This window comes from Aythya marila (genome assembly GCF_965140915.1).
Source record: "Aythya marila genome assembly, chromosome: 6".
Lineage (NCBI taxonomy): Eukaryota > Metazoa > Chordata > Aves > Anseriformes > Anatidae > Aythya > Aythya marila.
Window position 1 is genome coordinate 1,964,038 of NC_139047.1, and position 18,550 is coordinate 1,982,587.

The 18,550-nt window shown below is 32.6% G+C and overlaps 1 protein-coding gene across 1 annotated transcript in view; it reads left to right on the top strand.

The window, feature by feature from the left end:
- Window positions 1-18,550, top strand: part of DNAH7 (dynein axonemal heavy chain 7) — a gene marked incomplete at its 5' end in the record, with an annotated part of 109,270 nt that overhangs the window by 42,846 nt on the left and 47,874 nt on the right. The window contains 11 exons of the mRNA XM_082763209.1: window positions 1,445-1,657; window positions 2,738-2,836; window positions 4,530-4,778; window positions 7,710-7,859; window positions 8,441-8,623; window positions 9,463-9,639; window positions 9,987-10,118; window positions 10,809-11,033; window positions 12,306-12,503; window positions 16,438-16,593; window positions 17,850-18,018. Coding sequence (XP_082619335.1) covers window positions 1,445-1,657; window positions 2,738-2,836; window positions 4,530-4,778; window positions 7,710-7,859; window positions 8,441-8,623; window positions 9,463-9,639; window positions 9,987-10,118; window positions 10,809-11,033; window positions 12,306-12,503; window positions 16,438-16,593; window positions 17,850-18,018 — 1,951 coding nt within the window. The remainder of the gene's footprint in view (window positions 1-1,444; window positions 1,658-2,737; window positions 2,837-4,529; window positions 4,779-7,709; window positions 7,860-8,440; window positions 8,624-9,462; window positions 9,640-9,986; window positions 10,119-10,808; window positions 11,034-12,305; window positions 12,504-16,437; window positions 16,594-17,849; window positions 18,019-18,550) is intronic.

Genomic DNA, 18,550 nt, shown 5'->3' on the forward strand with positions numbered 1-18,550 from the left:
GTGTTTCTTGACCAAGCACCTGAAAGATCAAAAATGAACAGTTTATAATGTACAAACAGTAAATAACATCTTAATATTGAATAAAAAATGATTAAAAAAATTATATTTTTTATTTCCGACAAGTGATTTAGTTTGATTTGACAGGACTTGTGATATTTATAATGTAAGAGATTTCTGTCCTATTTAAACTGTTTGTTGAGTGATTGCTAAAATAGTGCTATGTCTTTTTTTTTTTTACCCCTTAAATATAGTTGTTATATGTCTACAGAAAGAAACAGAAATCTAAGCAAATATATTGATCAATTAATAAAGATAATGTACAACCTTTGTAAACATCTCTTAGAACTGTCTGGGAACTTTACTCATTAACACATACTGTGAATACAAGATTCAAAATCATTACTTGTGTAGATGAAAAAGAAGAAATTACAAAAACTTGTTGGTAGAATGTGAAAAGCAGTGGAAACTTTGAAAATATTCTGATGCTTGTTTGCTTAAGCTACTGTAAAGTTGAATCACAGGCTGCAGTAAACAGTGCTAGTACATGAAGTCTGACAGCAGCAACTCATTTATGGCAGTTGTATTTCATTTCCCTATTCCTTCTAAAGCTTGTGGCATTTTATTTTATTTTATTTTACTTTTTTGTTGTTGTTGTTAATCTTGAATGAAGAAAGCGTGAAGACAAACATGAATTGTCACAATGGAAACTAAAGTATTTCTAGGTGGTTATGGAAAAACATTGAATATATTATAGTATAGTTATAATCATAGAATCATAGAATATCCTGAGTTGGAAGGGACCAATAAGGATCATCGAGTCCAACTCCTGGCACCACACAGGTCTACCCAAAAATTCAGACCATATGACCAAGCACAGTCCAAACGCTTTTTAAACTCCGACAGGCTTGGTACTGTTTCTACATCCCTGGGGGGGCCATTCCAGTGTGCAACAACCCTCTCAGTGAAGAGCCTCTTCCTGATACCCAGCCTGAACCTCCCATCACAGCTTGACACCATTCCCTTGGGTCCTATCACTGGTAACTAAAGAGAATAGATCAGCACCTGCCCCTCCAGTCCCCCTCGTGAGGAAACTGTAGACCATGATGAGGTCTCCCCTCAGCCTCCTCTTTTCCAGGAGGAACAGGCCAACTGACCTCAGCCGCTCCTCATACATCTTCCCCTCCAGGCCCTTCATCATCTTAGTAGCAGCCCTATTAGCCGTATTTTATTAGGCTTTGTAAAGGGAATTTGATTGGAGAGTTTGGAAAAGTTCAAAGGCTATAGCCTAAAGAAACTCCAGGCATAATGATAGTTAACTTAAATTGGCTACCACCGAATTAATGAAATAATGAGAAGATTTAGTGTTTTATGTAATTGTAGAAAAAGTTATATATAAAAATATGTAATTTTTTCTTATGTGATTTTTCATTTATATATTTAATAGGCTCTCTTTAGAACGGTAGCTATGATGGTTCCTGATTATGCCATGATTGCAGAGATAGTTCTTTATTCATGTGGTTTTGTTACTGCTCGACCTCTATCAGTAAAAATTGTAGCTACATACCGTCTGTGTTCAGAGCAGTTGTCTTCTCAGCACCATTATGATTATGGAATGAGAGCTGTGAAGTCAGTACTCACTGCTGCTGGTAACCTGAAGGTAAATGATTTCTCAAATTTTCTTTGTAACCCAGTGACTTTGTCAGTAGTGTGGCTCCTTCATAACAGAAGGTATGCGTTTCTATGTAAAGGAAAATAGATACTGAGCATTTCATCTCAGTATCTATGTTTTCATACATATTTTCATATGTATGAAAACAAAAAGGGTATGTTTCCACAAGCTGAGGAAAGTCAAGAAGAGAGGAAGTTATTGGACCATTCACACAACCACTTGTCTCAGAATGGCAGGCCTATGGTGCTGATTATCTTTCAAAAATTCTAGATAAATTCAAATTCAGAGAGTTGTATTTGGCTTGTTGGCCACTGCTTTCCTCTGCTTTTCTTAACAAGCTCAGATTTGTTTGCCATAGCATGTGAGCTCCTTCCAATTACTCTCTGCCAAATGTGACTTCAATCTCTCTAGTCTTTAAGAAAAACTGTTTAGAATGCAGTGTGTTGTCTTGACATGCATTATTAATGAATGAAAAGACTTTGCTAATAAATTTTCTTTTCATTTATTCAATTATTTTTATTTAGGTAGACTAATATAAATTATATTTCTTTTTGTTTTGAACTATAATCCTCCTATTGCTAACCTGGCTCCCCAAAACAAATAAATGAAACAAAACAAAAAAGTAAACAAGCTGTGTATCATGGCAAAAACATGTGCATAAGTTTCTTGGAAACATATCTCTATGCAAGGTTTTAGTTTTTCCTCTTGGAAGGCTGAAGTTTTACCTCAAAGCAGGGAAAATTGTCCTATTTACGAAGAAAAAGGAATATACCTTATAAAGCAAGAAATCAATTTTTTAGGAAAAAAAAATCTAATATTAAATTTATAACAATACCCATAACTGGGCATAAACTAAAGTGAAATTGTCCTGACTATAGAAAGCCCCTGTAAATACCTTGATATCAAAGCATAAACATACGTCCAGAACATGTGCGACTGTCAGTGGACCTGAACCTGACAACATAATTACATATATGCACAACAAAAACAGTTCTGTAAAACTTACAAATTTAACATCTGTTTTCTAAACACATAAAAATAACTAACGCTATTTTATATCTTTTTTAGCTGAAATATCCATCAGAGGATGAAGAAATTTTGCTACTTAGATCCATTACAGATGTCAACCTGCCTAAATTCTTGTCTCATGATTTACCACTTTTTGAGGTAGAAAACGTAAAGATTAGCTGCAAATATTTTCAGTCTATAGTACTTATTTTGTGTAATTTTATAATTAAATAAAATTGGATCATTGCGATAACAAAACATCCACAAGGGCCCAAAAGCAATATAGAAGCTCTTTGCTATAGGAATTTTATGAAAAAAATTAGAAATCTGAAGTACAGAAATGGTAACTGGCTTGCCAAAAGTTATACAGAAAAAGTAGTGAATTAGAAACTGAACATGTGTCTCTGGACACTGTTAGTCTAATCTAGTTTTTCCTAGATGTGGCACTTTTTCCTGAAATCGAGTCATGAGCATATTTTCACAGATTTGTAAATCATGAAGATAAGCTTAGAGAATTTGTCTGTGAAAACTGAAGCATCTTCACTAGTTGTTTCTTTGAATTTCAGTCTTTGAAAATAAGAATAGCAATGTTAATAATATAGTATACATATATTTATCAGTAATACTATACATTTTTCACTTTCATATGTTTTTTCAATATGTTTTTATAACATTGATCCTGTTTTGTTGTGAAGGAGACCATTTTATCCAGCAGTAAAACTTACAGCAATACTAACTGGTTTCTTTTAATATGGTATTCCTTCATTTCACCATAGTTATGTCATCCACATTGTAAGAAGGAAAGCATTAATAGATTTATTTATTTATTTATTTATTTTTACTGTCATTATCTCAGTTAGAGATAATGCATAGAAAGACCATAAACTAGCACAAGTGCATAAATCTTTAATTCTTAACAGGCTGTGAAAAGGAGATAAACGACTGAGTAATAGAAGTTTTATACCAAATGTGTTTCAGACAAAAAACAGCTGGTCACCTTGATTACCACTTCATGGTTATTTCTGCTTGGAAAATATAATTATTTTAATTGGAAAAGCCCTGTTTTTGTCACTGTTGATTGGAAAATGTGCCTTTGGTAGCACGGAATGCTAGGCATGTGTTTTGATATACTTTAATAATAGATATACTTTGAGGTCAGGATGTTTTATGGTCATTAACATTTTAACACTGGAAGATAACAGTGCTAAATGAAAATCAAAGCACGTGTTAGAAGGAAACTAAAATACCCAATGACATGAAAAATGCCAAAATAATGTGATTCTAAGTTCACCAGTAATTATTGTTGTCATGTCTAAATAATATGTTTTATTTCAAAAGTTCTTTAAGTAATCTTTACTTTAAGAGTTGATACTTCAGGTCTATCTTAATAAAATGGTATCACAGAGATTCTTTTACATAATTTGTTCTATCTTCAACTTTTTTTTTAATCTTTATTGTTTTGTTGTAAACAAAAATGCAGAAACTTCAGTTTTTAATTTCTGTTAATTAGTTTTCAGTTATTGAGAGAAAAAGGTAAAAGCTTGTTCGACTTTCTAAGTAAAACAAGTATAAACTAGTTTGATAAAAGTTCATATTGATCAGGAAAGAGCATGCTTAGGTAATTCTCTTCTGTGTACACAGGTAAACATGAAAACTGTACATGAAATAAATATCGGTAATAAATTATGAAATCAGAGTTTTAGCTCAGACAAGGGTGATACGAAATTCATGATTATTTCAATCAAAATAGGTATTTGTCTGCCTAGTGTTAAAGGACAAAGAGTTGATTGCATAAGTTTCAAACCAAATGACTGTGAAAATAAGTGTACTTTCCAAATAATTGTTTGGATAGGGTATTACCTCTGATTTGTTTCCTGGTGTGAAGCTACCAAAACCAGACTACAATGACCTATTGGAAGCCATCAAAACAAACTGTGCTGCTATGAATTTGCAAATGACCGATATATTTGCTATGAAGATCTTGCAGATATATGAGATGATGATTGTGCGTCATGGCTTTATGATAGTTGGAGAACCTTTTGGTGGAAAAACTTGTGCATACAGAGTTCTGGCAGGAGCACTGGGGGACATATGTGAGAAGGTATCTTAACATATTTTATAAATATTTCTGGTGAAAACTATTTTCAAACAAATTTTAAATATTTCAGTATTGATACTTAATATGGAATTTACTCTAGGAAACTCTAGAGCAATATAAGCAAAAACTGAAAACAGATTGAGAAGCTATTCTTTCAAATTTATATTAGACAAGATGAACCAATTTTAGAGATACATATTTCACACGATTCTACGTACAGAATTTTCTGAACTCTTCCATCACATTGGACAAGGAATGAATTAGCTGCTTTAAATTTTAGGATAAACTTTTCCTTGTGACAGCTTTGCACCAGCTTTCTAACTTATTCATGAGAGATATTAAACTCTATTTTAAAAGAGATTATTCTGTTTAGAACTACACCAAACTAATTGATCAATTTACACAAAGTTTTGAAGTTTTTCTGATGAAAATATAATAAAACTATGTAAATGCGGAAACTAAATAATCCCAATTTATACCAGAATGCTTATCCTGAGATTGAAACAGAGAGAAGAGGTAACAAGTGTCTGATCCTCCTTTTGATAAAATGAATCCCTTTTCTTCCTTCCCTTTGCTACAGGCATTCTGATTGTTTAAACTGGTCATACAGTCAGGGTGTGTTTGAGCCTTAGGCTACATAGTTACCTATTTTCTTGATTTTTTTTCCTACTCTCATGTCTATGAAAAACTTCATAGTCACTACTAGCACTATCATTATAAGGAAAAGAAATTTTCTAGAAAGTACATCGGTGGAGTCTAGCAGAACTATTTGTTTTTCATCAAATGATTTAGTTATTTTATTTGCTTGCATTGCATTTCAATAATCTCAGTTTTTCATTGCATTTTGCATATCCTAGAAAATGCCACGTTATACTATCAGAAAATAGCACAAAGTGAGTTTAGTGAAAATCCTTCTTTTTCTGCCATGCCCAGCAGTCTTGCCATCAGTGAAGGATATTCACAAACATGTAAAAAACAGGCCTCTGTATCCATTATATCTTGTATTTACAAATACTGTGTATTGGGCTTGGTATTTGGCCATGCAGCCAGCACCAGGGTCATAGATAGTAAGAGTGAATCAAGAAAACTCTGAAGTGCAAGCCTTGCAAAAGTGATGACAATCTTTAAAAGTGTAGCTTTATTTGGAAGAAAGATTTCTACTTCAGTTTATTATTCTCATTATGTTTCAAATGACCAATTGCTTTTGTAAAGAATAACAGAAGTGGGATCAAGTGTCACAGTTAATTCCAGCACCACTTTGTGAGAAATTGAAATTCCTGGTTTCTCACAGAAAGTTAGGAATCTGAACATCTCTGACATGTTGCTTGTTGCTTGACCAGATTGCTCTGGTATTTCCTTGTGTTGTATTCTCATGGAAGCTTGTAAAGGTTTGTATCAAATGATACATCTAAAAGTGGTCCCAGCCCAAAGGAGAGAGCAGTCTAGATATTGAAAGTTCATTAGGTAGAGATCTTAACCTTTCCTGCAGATTGTTAAAACTACTGAAGAAGACAACAAAAGATGTGTCTAAGCAGATGAATAAAAGAGGAGCACTGAAATAGCCAGTCACTGGCTGCTGAACATTCATACTCTTTCCTGTTATGTCTTCCTTCTTTGCAGGATATAAATCTACAGCTCAGCAACAAATACACTGCTTTTGAGACTGGTTGTAACCAGTATACATACCCATTTTTCCCTCTTCTTGGAAGTAAGTTTTTACTTTCAAGAGGTCTAGGCAAAAATAATTTCCAATAATCAAATCATGGAAATGTAATAACCTAGTTAACTTTCTGAACATTAGAGGGGAGATTAAGTCAATGGAATTTTGTTGATCTGGTGAACGTATTCTATTATTCAGAAATAATTTAATTAGGACTTTTTTTTTCTTTAATTGCATTGGTCAAATCTATTTTTTTTATTAGGATTTTCTGAGAACTCCAGATACCTTCAGACTTAAATAGTAACAGCCACAAAACAAAAGTCATCTTCAGGACACTGAATTTCTTCATGCTCGCTGGCTGGAAACATGTAGCCAAACACCTTAGCAAAATCCTTTAATTTCCTTAATTTCCTTAGGCAGGTGCATTGTGTTTTTTTTTTTTTGTGCAGATATCAGCAAGACTACGCTGGCTAGTCTTTCAGATTGGTATAACCATCAAAAAGAGTTCTATTCTTATGATCATTTATTTGCTTGTTTGCCTGCTATAGCTATAAATAGATTAAATTGTGAAGCTTTTGCTTTAGTTATGTAGGAAAAATTCTTTTCCTGTCTGTCAGTCCAATATAACAATAGTTAACTTTCTGCATTTTCTTTTAATTCAGTGAATTGTTATCCAGTAAATTGGTGTTCAAATGAGTGTTTGTAATTCATTCCTGTAGAACAGTGGTTTCACTCAAGTGATCTTTGATGCGTGCAATATTAAATATCATATTTAGTCACAAGGAGAGAAGAACAGAATCAATTGAAGTTAATTAAAAATAAAATTACATATTCTTGTATGTTTTAAGTAAAAAACAAAGCAAGAAAACAAGACAAAACAAACAAACAAAAAATCCTTTTAGGGATATCCCTATTATCCTAGGGATAGGACCTGCAAAGGTCCTATTCACTAACACTTGAAAAAATAAATAAATCCCTTTTTAAAAATAAATCAATTTTTTATAAATAAATCCATTTAATTTTTTTATCAAGCTGCTGTTCAGTACTAAAACTATACTTCCAACTACATATGATGAAGTTGGGATAATTGTCTTTAAACATTTGTAAACCATCTTTCAAATGTAATATTTATGATGCCTTTCCCTCTCTAACCTGCTGGAAGTTTTATGAAGATTTAATATCTGTAAAATTCAAAATATAATGTATGGCATAATAAATGGCGTGTTCTGTATTAACAGATTTTATTAATTTTGTGGTTGTTTTTGTGTCCTTAGGGGCTGATGGAAGAAAACAAAGTTCAGATCACTGTTTTAAATCCCAAATCCATAACAATGGGTCAGCTATATGGACAATTTGATCCAGTTTCACATGAATGGTCAGATGGCATCCTAGCAGTGAGCTTCAGAGCATTTGCTTCTTCCACAGTAAGTACTAACAGCATTAGAGCTTTATGGGAAATGACCTTTCAATGCATACATTTACTCTTAGCAGTGTTTGCAGAACTGCACAACTGCTTTGTGTTTTGCTGTAAGAAACATATGACTATTCACTTATATTTTAAAATACCAAACATGAAATTTAGGTTTCTATCAACATATCTCTTAAGTTAGTCCTATTGACTTTCATGGTGAGCATGGAGTTGTATGCACTGATAAATTGTATTTGTTTTGTCATAAGTCAAAGTATTTGAATATGTTGCAGTTTAACTGAAGCAAAGTACTGCTTTGCAAGTGTAACTGTAAGAATCTAGTAAAAATATTAACCTTCTGTAGTTAACTACAGTATATGATTCAAAGAAATAAAATTAAATTGTGAATGTAGATTGTAATTTCAGAATCTTCTTGTCAATACAAATCTGTACTCAGAATATTTTATTTTTTGTGTGTGTGGAAAACAATTTTAGTTCTGAAATAGTTCTTTTACAGTATACATAATTGAATAAAATACAAATATCTGATTTCCTTTTCCCTTTACCCTTTCTTTCCATTCTCTCTTTTCAAAACAGACCCCAGATAGGAAATGGCTGATTTTTGATGGACCAGTGGATGCCGTATGGATTGAGAATATGAATACTGTGCTTGATGATAATAAAAAGTTGTGCCTTATGAGTGGAGAGATCATCCAAATGTCACAGCAGATGAGCCTTATTTTTGAACCAATGGATTTAGAAGTTGCTTCTCCTGCTACTGTAAGTTACCTCTCTTTGAATTACTGATTACAATTACCTTTCATTATCAAGGTATACAGTGAAGATTTTCTTTTCTAATTTTTCAAAAGTATGCTTAACTGAGAAGAATAATTTTAAGTTTGTATTTATTACATACATGTTTCAAGTAAAGGACATAGTGGGTTGGTTTTCTTCTTTTTCATAAGATTTTCATAATCTCACAATATGTTCTGAGAAATTTTGTGTTCCTCTGAAGAGCCTGTAACTGTTTGGAGTCTGGCCTTTGTAAGTGTCTGACAAGAAAAATAAAATAATTCATGGAGAAATCTTTAATCCCATTGACAAACTCCAATAAAACCAGCAGTTACAACATTCATGGTACCTATCTATCTCTACTACACCTAGTTTTTCCTTTTTATGAAATGCAAACATTTCCTCCTGAATGTGTCAGTTCAGATAATATTATAAACAGAACAGAATACCTGCATAGTCATAGAGGAAAGGAATTTTGGAATTTTTACTTGAAACTACTATAAAACTTGTTTTAATTAAAATTAATTAAAATTAAATGTTGGACTAGTCAGTTTATTATCTTTTATGACCTCAGTGCTGGGAACTCATTCTATTTAAGAGGAAAATCTCTTTGACATTAGGTCTTCTGTTGGCTCAAGGATAAAGATAAGTTGGATCTTGATCATCTGTCTCAGGGCTTGCAGAACCACACTGTACACTTCATACCAACTCCTAATAATCCCAGGAATTGTATATTTAAACACTGAATGATATTTTAATTTCTTTTAGATAAGAAAAAAACTTTGGAGACTGCATAAGATAACATGCACCCATTTCTTTATTTTTAGGTTTCAAGGTGTGGTATGGTCTACATGGAACCCCATATGTTAGGCTGGAGACCATTAATGATGTCATGGCTAAATACAGTGCCTTCAGGAATCAGCTCTACTCATAAAGAATTTATAGTAGGCCTGTTTGACAGAATGGCTCCACTCTGTCTTGAGTTCATTAGGAAACACACAAAGGTAGAGCTTTTCTGAGAATCTATCAGTTTATGAATTATGTTCAATTCCAAGTGCCAAAGGAATAATTAATTTTAATGGGGCCATGTTAATTTATAAATTTTTATATGTGTATATATATATATATTTAAACTGCTGTTAAGATGCAGGTTTGTGAGCAAGATGTTTGTTTGTATGATTAACTTGGTTTTGAATGTATCTTAGGCATACATGCCTACAGATTTTTTTGTTATCTTCACAGTGAGTAAAAAAAATTTAAAAATACTACTACTACTAAAAAAACATCCAGTGGTCTCTTTTCAGTGAGTAAAATGCACGTGCAGTCAAGAGTATTTCTTCTTTCTTTTCAGGAACTGTCTCCTACTTCAGATACAAACTTAATTCGATCACTGATGAATCTGATGGACTGCATGATGGATGAATTTACTGATGAAACCCAATTTAAAGCTATGAATGATCATGACATTTTTTCTTGGCTTGAGGTAGGCAGTATGATAAACAGACAAAACAGAGAACTGCAAATCAGGCTTTAGTGGAATTGACTTCACAAGCAATAATAATTATATTCAATCATTATAATACATATTTTGTAATGTCCACTGAGGAAAATATTATTACGTATAAAACACCTACTTTATAATAGATGCATAGCTGAGTCTTCCATCTTTGGTGTCTTCATAAAAATTTAATGAATTTTATAAAATCACCCAAAGAAAATTGCATGATTCTCCAGTTTTTGGTATCTGTTTATTAATAGGATAGTAAGAATAGGATAATCCTTGCTATCTAAGGATTGCAGTTCAATAAAAATCCCTGCTAATAAATGTATGAATCAGTGTATGGGGTAGGCCTTTGAGTAAGAGAAAGATAAGCTCAATTGTTTTGGAATAAAGGCCAGTCTATGCTTGAATTCTCTCAAAATAAAGGCTCTGCACCGAGCAGGTCAGGCATTCTGTTGCACATCAAAGGTGATCAGATTCATTATTATTAGAGTCAACATAAACAGTGTTCTGCTTTACCAGAAGCATGGTCTCATGCTTTATAAATAAAAACAAGTTGGTATGGTATGATTCTATAGTGATTTGAGACAAAGATTTATTTGATTCAATGCAGAAGAACTTTGTAATATACAGGTACAAAATTTATGTTTCTTATTTTTATTCCAACTCTAGGGTATTTTTTTATTTTCACTGATATGGTCTGTAGGAGCTACCTGTAAGGAGGATGATCGACTGAAATTTGACAAAGTTGTGCGAGAAATGCTTAATGGACCAATTAGTGAGCAGACAAGAGAACAATATAAATTGTTGAGTAGTATTGATCAACATGCTTCAAAGGCTTTCACTGTTCAATTTCCAACAGAAGGAACAATTTATGATTATCGGTTTGTCAAAAAGGTAAGTATTATAAAATGAGATGTTGCCCCTCATTTTCAAGTACTCTTTTATGAATACTACAAGTTGTGTATTGTAATTTTTATTTTACTTTATTTTATTTTTTTCCTGCTGCCTGCTTCTTTTGTCACTGAATTAGGCAGGATATCCTTCCTTACAAGCCAGTGTAAGGTCCGGTGTTCTGGCTCAGACATATAGCGCCAAAGCTTGTTTTTGCAGCTACCAGAAAAATTGCCTGTTGTAGCAGAAGAATTTGGCAGAAAATCTGCTTCTGTGCTTCTTCTCCTCTGCCTCTTTCCCTTGGGCTTAAGATAGGAATCTATGATTCAACTATTCCAGTGGAGAAAATGCACATACACTATCTAGTATGCTCCAAAAACTCCAAAACAAAATAAATGTACCCTTCTTGATTTTCTCATTCCTGTAAATTCCCATTGCTGTACAATGAGAATTAGTTTTGTCTAGATTTCTGCTTGTGCATGATTCCTGCGTATTGGTAAGGAAAGTGGCTGAGATTTCAATCAGCTGTGAAGGTTTCATGTCTTCTGCTAATAATCCCTAACGACATGTCCTTCCTTAGTTAAGGAGAGAAAATAAAGAGAGTGATCTCTAGGAATTTCATGACTGTTATCCCAAGATTTTGGGGGATAGGAAGGAGCATACAGGTGGTTTTTTTTTGTTTGTTTTTTTTTGTTTGTTTTTTTAGAACTGATTACAATGATATTATTCATATAAGGAGTTATATGAATTTTCTGCTGGAGAGTTTTGACATCTTTTAAAGACTCTTCTAGTAGTGTGATCCAAAGGAGAAAACTTTGCTGTGGAGCTTTGGCATTAAAATTGATTTCTCCTCAAATTCCGTAATTTGGAGATATTTATAATGAGTAAAGATTCTGTGGAAAAGATGACTATGCTTTTTCACATATTTATTTTATTTACATATTTATGTATCGTATTATATGTAATATGTGTATAGGTATAAAAGGAGAGATAAAATCTTTGACTTTCAGTAATACAGTAATTGCATGATTGAGGTACGGGTACTATGTTTCTGTTTAAATAGTCTGAATTGACAACCCTACATTGCATCAAGTTAAATAAATATATTTAAGTTGATAGTGTTGAAACAAACCTATGAAATTATTTTTAATCCGTTCTAATATTGTCTGATAAATCCATCCGCTAATTCATAGAACTTTGATTTTTCTGTTTGCATTGATTCTATGCTGCTTTTTCATACTTATAAATATTTGACTTTCATAAAAATTAAAATAGGGAGCAGGAATTTGGGAACCCTGGGTGGAAACACTCAAATCAGCTCCTCCTATACCTCAAGATGTGATGTTTAATGAAATAATTGTACCAACTCTGGATACAGTTCGATATATGACATTGATGGAATTGTTGACAGTGCATCAAAAACCTTCTATATTTGTGGGGCCAACAGGAACTGGAAAAAGTACCTATATTACTGTAAGTACTTTTAACACTGACTTTAGAAATTATTGAATGGGGTTAGATGAGGAGTAATTTGATGGCATTGTTTATAAAAGGAAAATAAGACACGATTTTTTGGATATTATTAAATGAAATTATGAGAAAGGAAAACAGCAAAAGCTATGTAGCAAAAGGTGGAATATTTTTTCTTTTATCTTTTTTTTTTGTTCTTCACACACTTAGACTAAATTCTTAAGCAGCACCTAAATATCCGCTGGAAGAAGCTGCTAATACTACACAAACAAAATTCTTCAATATGATTCCTGTATTGATTTACTTTGCATTGTTATTTTATGCCACATATACTTGGGATGGTCCACACAGACACTGATGTACAAAATACTACTAAGGCATCCAGTTAGGATTGCTCAAAACAACAAAATGAAATGCTTAGGTACTAAACTTGGAAGCAGCAGAAATGTGTGCTGATATTGTTGAAAAGTTTAGGGGTTAATAACTTTTTAATTCAGATTCTACTACGGTTATTCCGTGCATTGAAAACAGACAAGAACAAGAATCTTGTCACTGAAACAAATATGAAGGCAAAAAAATGAAAGCAATTATTTATAGAATTATTTATAGAAACAAAGAATTATTTACAGAAACAGACTACAGTGAGAGGGGGAATTGGCTAGTCAGGATATTCCCAGGCAGTTTTCTTAGATAATTAGTTGGCCGTATGTGGTCATTACAATGAAAAACAGCTGCACATTTCAAGAGAAAGAAAATTTTAATCAAAACAATTGTGTGTCCTGTTTTATAATATGCCAAATATTCTTTACCCATGTTGTCCTGGTCCTTGAGAGAAAATGAAAAAGGAACATAAATAATAGTTAAAATCTATTTTGACTGTAGCTGTTGTTTCCGCTATTTCTGAAAATCTTTTTGGCAGAATGCTAATACTTGTTCTAGTTTCAGGATTTTTAAGGTTGGTAATCTGACTGTAAAAGGGAGAAAAAAGTTTTTTTTTTTTTTTTTTTTTTTTTCCCCAAAATATGGTTAATTGTTTCATTGCTGTTAATTTTCTGAGAGGTAGCAATGTCATCAACTGTTTAATATTTAAAGAAGTAATGTTATACCAGTGGCGTGTGAAGTCAAACATCTTACCTTATATGCAATATTGTATTGCTTATTTTTTGTATATGACACACAATACATTTAAAAGTCTATTATGGTATTAAAACAGAGAATTCAAAAGCCATTGTATTCTACCTTACACAATAATTTGATATTTCTTATGAGAAATATTCTTATTTGATATTTCATTACGAGAAACACTTGAATTACATGATTGTACACTCTCCCTTCCCCCTTAGGATCCCAGTCTTACTACTGTGAGTATTACTGTATGTACATCAAAACAAACAACATTGTTTTCTGTAGAACCTCTACTCCACTTGCAGAGCTTCAAAGTTTGCAGTGCATTCAGAGGAAACAGCTGCTTTAGGTGATTGATTCTGTCCCCAGTGACAGAAGTCCTCTTTAACAGCAAATAAGTCACTTAAGTCAAACTTTTCACAGGCAATTATTGTGTTTTTCATCCACTGGATGGCTTATTTGAATCCATGGATTCTGATTGATGGAAGTACTTTTCTTAAAAAAAAATCAAGTTTTTGTTCTCTGAAGTAAGCTATCTAAATTGATAATATTCTGCCCAGTACCTTTCATATCTCTGTACTGGTGTGTGTCATAGAAAAGTTTGCAATAAAACTTTTAATATTGTCTTTCAGTATGATTTGAATTCTGTGTAATAAATAAGGTAAACACTGAACTGAGAACAAACCATTGACAATTACTTTTTAAGTGATTAGTTTGTGTTTTTATACTGAAAGAGGCAACATGTATTGGTTCTTTGTATGCATAATGGTAATTAAAATGTATGATAGTAAATAATAAAACATTTAAGATATATAATGACTTAATACAGCCAAATGCAGTATATTTCTCAGAGTTCACAAACTTATAATCAAAGGGAATTATCTTCTAAAAAGCATTGTAACTAGGTATCAGAATAAGAAATCACGATTAAAGTTTTTTAGTTTCTCCATTTCTACCAATATTATTTCTTCTGTCTTAAGGAATATGCCATTGTAGAATTAAAAGCAGACTTTACTTGCATTTTGAAATGATTGGGTCATTGTTATTTTGTGATAGACTAGTTCCTTTTTTTTTTTTTATTTCTTCTGTCACTAAGCGATGATTTGTTCCTTTTTGTAACGTGGTTATTAAAACAGTACAGGTAACATAGAAAATGTTTCTAAGGGATGACATCAAAAAGTTTAGATAACTTTTAATTCTTCATACGTATCAGAGGGATACTGCAGGTTAAATCCTGATGCCATAAGTCTTTCAGAGAAGCTACTAATGCCTGATAAGTAAGGGAAGTGTAGCAACATAATGCTCCTGTTGCTGGGGGTCACTTACAGAGATTTCCAGTTCAGCATTTTTTGTTGGGTTTTCCATATAGATCCATGGGAAAGCTTTATTTATTTGTTTATTTATTTATTTTTCTTTGAGGCAAAAAGTGTATAATTTGGTGGAGATACAGAAAATCTATTATTTTATGTTTAGCTAATAAGATTCTCTAAGTAAATCATAAAAGAGAAAGAAGAAGTAAGCCATTTCTCTGAGCTGCACAAAAATGGTTTTATTTGTTCTTTTGCCCTCCACTGTGTTTTTTTTTGTAGAGAGTTTTGCTTCTGATGATTCATGCAATCAGCATGAAGACATTTATCTGCAAGCAGATAAAATAAATTTGGTTTCCTGGTCTTGAATCTGTTACCTTTCCTTCCTTTTGTGTCATTAAATTTACTGTGGTAAATGAAGTTGCTGACTAAGGAGTCTGTAACCTACTTTTAAGTTACTTTTCTGAACTATTTTTTAAAAAGGACTGGAACAAGATCTGTTCATAGAAGACTTCCTGAAATACATAAGACAGAAATATAATAAAGCATAAATAAATCCTTTCTTTCTAATGAGGAATATGGCTAGGTTCTACTGGCCCACTTCATTTCTGGGTTGGTAGTTAAGAAAGTAATATTTTGTGGGAGTTTAGAACTGATAAAAAGAGTAGTAGAAATGTGGCTATTGAGTCACGTTGCTGTGCAGTTTTTGTGCATTGTCATTATTACGTACTTGTGCAAAAGTTCATATTTTTCCTTTGAGGTTAAAGATCAAATGCTCTTTCTGCTGGAAAGATGTGGTCTGAAAACTCCAACAGCTGTTGACATAGATTAGGCTATTCATTAGAGACATTAATTTATATGCAGAAATTGCTGGAAGGTTCTAGCGCTGTAGTTTTTCTCACATGTGGGTGGGAAATGAATCCCATTCAGTCTTACTTGAAATGGTGACTTTGATTTAATTTCCCTCAGAGTTTAAATTGAAGCTAACAAAAAAGGGTCTTTGGAAAGTAGCTAGCATTATAAAACAATATCACTCTTGACAGTAAAGCTTATCTTTAGATATTCTTCCTATGTCCTCTGTAGGAAATATTACTGGAAACTCTTCAAAACTAGGCATAAGTATTAGGACCCGTGGATACTTTTGTCAATTTGGGTGTGGATTAAATACAAATTGACTCTAAGTAGTATTATGAAATGCTGTGTTTGGGCAAGATACTAACGCGCTGAATTTATATTATATACTAGGTATATTATTTTTAGAAGATTTGAAAGTATCTATTTTGTGAGGTAGAAATTTCTTTGATGAATTAAGTTCATGATATTTTTTTTTGAATTGTTAAAGAATATTGGTTTATCTGATGAAATAAGAGTTACCTTAGAGATAAATTACTGCTTTATAAATTTAAATGAGATAAAAACTATAGAAAAATGCCTGATTACTGTTTGCTAAATTGCTTTAAACTTTATCTATGTATATATTTTAACTTTCTTCACAATTCTTCCAGAATTTTCTTTTAAATAATTTGAATAAAGAAGTCTACAAGCCACTGCTTATTAACTTTTCAGCACAAACTACAGCAGCTCAGACTCAGAATATTATAATGTCTAAGCTGGATAAAAGGAGAAGAGGAATTTTTGGACCCCCTCTTGGGAAAAGAATGGTAACCTATATATTTCTGTATGTAAATAAGTGTTTAAATGCAAAGAAATATGTGAATGCATTATTTTCTCAACTGATTACAGCTGATATCAAGAAAACTTGATCAATTTCAAATAAACCATTGGAATTCCAATTCTTATTTATTCTTTTAATTTCTTATGTTTCCCATCTTCCTTACTCCTTCTACCAGTAGTGTGCATATTGTTTTAATCAACAGAAAAAATGTTATGATATGAATAATGGTAAACTGTATTATCATACTTCCCCTTCCATATTTTGTGATATTTTCTTTTACATAAGAGTTCTACATAGGTAAGGTGTTGCTAAAAATGTAGCTCTTGACAGTGTTGTGGTTTCTGAGTTTTATATAAATCTAAAAGTGGGGCCATGGTGGGTTTGACACTTGGATTTTGCATGTTATGGGGATGCTACAGAAGCTTGTTCAGCCCTCTCATTATTAGCCCTTGTTGTTCATCTACACAGGAGTCAGGGAAGGGTGATGTGGAATAAATCAAGAGGGCTTATGTAGCTCTGGGGGGTAAAACAAACAAACAAACAAAAAAACCAATGTAGAAACCCAGATGGGTGTTTCATGGTTCTCCGTTCTCCTTGATCCTTGGGATAAAGGGTCAGTAACTCTCCTGAAAACCATCTCAGTATACTGCTCAGATAATAATGCTAACAAGGCTCATGATTTAACCTGTTTACCTTTTCACCAAATTTCTGCTCTGTATCAATTAAAGGAAGAGAAGAGAGATAAAATGCATAAATGTATTTCTAGAACTTGCATTAGTTGCATTAGGCAACTAATGCCTGTGTCAAGATTTTTCCTGATCAGTAGTGGTCTATGCTTTAGGAATAACAGTGCCAAGAAAGATGTAATGCTTAGTACATTTAAAAGCAGAACCATAGTCTCAGCAAAGTTTCAGATTTTCATGGGTCTTCTTGACTCCATCTTTTTTTCCAAGAAAGGGCATATAAGTAGCACAGAAAGGTTTAAATGGCAAGTATTATTTTGCTATTTTTCATTGAATACACTGAGATAAAAGAAGAGAAATACAGACTCTCTCTCCTCTATAGTTATGTTTTGGAATATCTTTAGAATTGGCACAGTTACTTCTTAAGTTTGGTTTAATTTAACTCAGCAGCAATTCCATTAAGAACTTAAGGGGCATTTTTCAAAAAACACATAGTGAAGTGTATAATTCACATTCACCAAAATAAATAAATACAAAATCATTTGTTTTCCTTTTTCAGGTTGTATTTGTAGATGATGTTAACATGCCAGCCCGAGAGGTCTATGGTGCTCAACCTCCTGTTGAATTACTAAGGCAGTGGTTAGATCACTGGAATTGGTATGACCTTAAGGACTGCTCAGTGATTAAACTTGTAGATGTTCAGATTGTATGTGCAATGGGGCCACCAGGTAAGAGATGTATAGTATATGCTTTATCCTGTTTCATTGTTTCCAAAGGCTGAATTCTTATTATTTTAGTTTGTATCTTTATGGCTAGGGATAGGACTCGGTGAACCCTTTCCTTATAGGAAACATGAACAAAAATCATAGCAAAGTGGCTGAGGGGCAGCAAGGAGACTACACAAACCTGCCAGGAAGACGCACTGCTTTGCAGGATTTTTATGCAGCATTTTTGAAATTGTTTTGGTCTAATGAGACCATCTTCTTCAAAACTTTTAAAAATAGAACTAAGTGGAGGCCTGCAGTAGATAAACCTTATTTTACTTGGCAAAAAAATGAGGGAAGTCATATGATGTCGAGGTCATTATATTTCTCGTAGCATGTGTACATGTTGACTATGTATAGATAGTTGATAGATCAGTGTTGATTTACTTTATCATTTTTTTAGTTAGAAATATTTTATGCATGCTTTAACAATTAAAATAATGAACTAGTGTTTCTCTGATACTATTGTGTTTAGTTTTAAATGATCTGTACACTC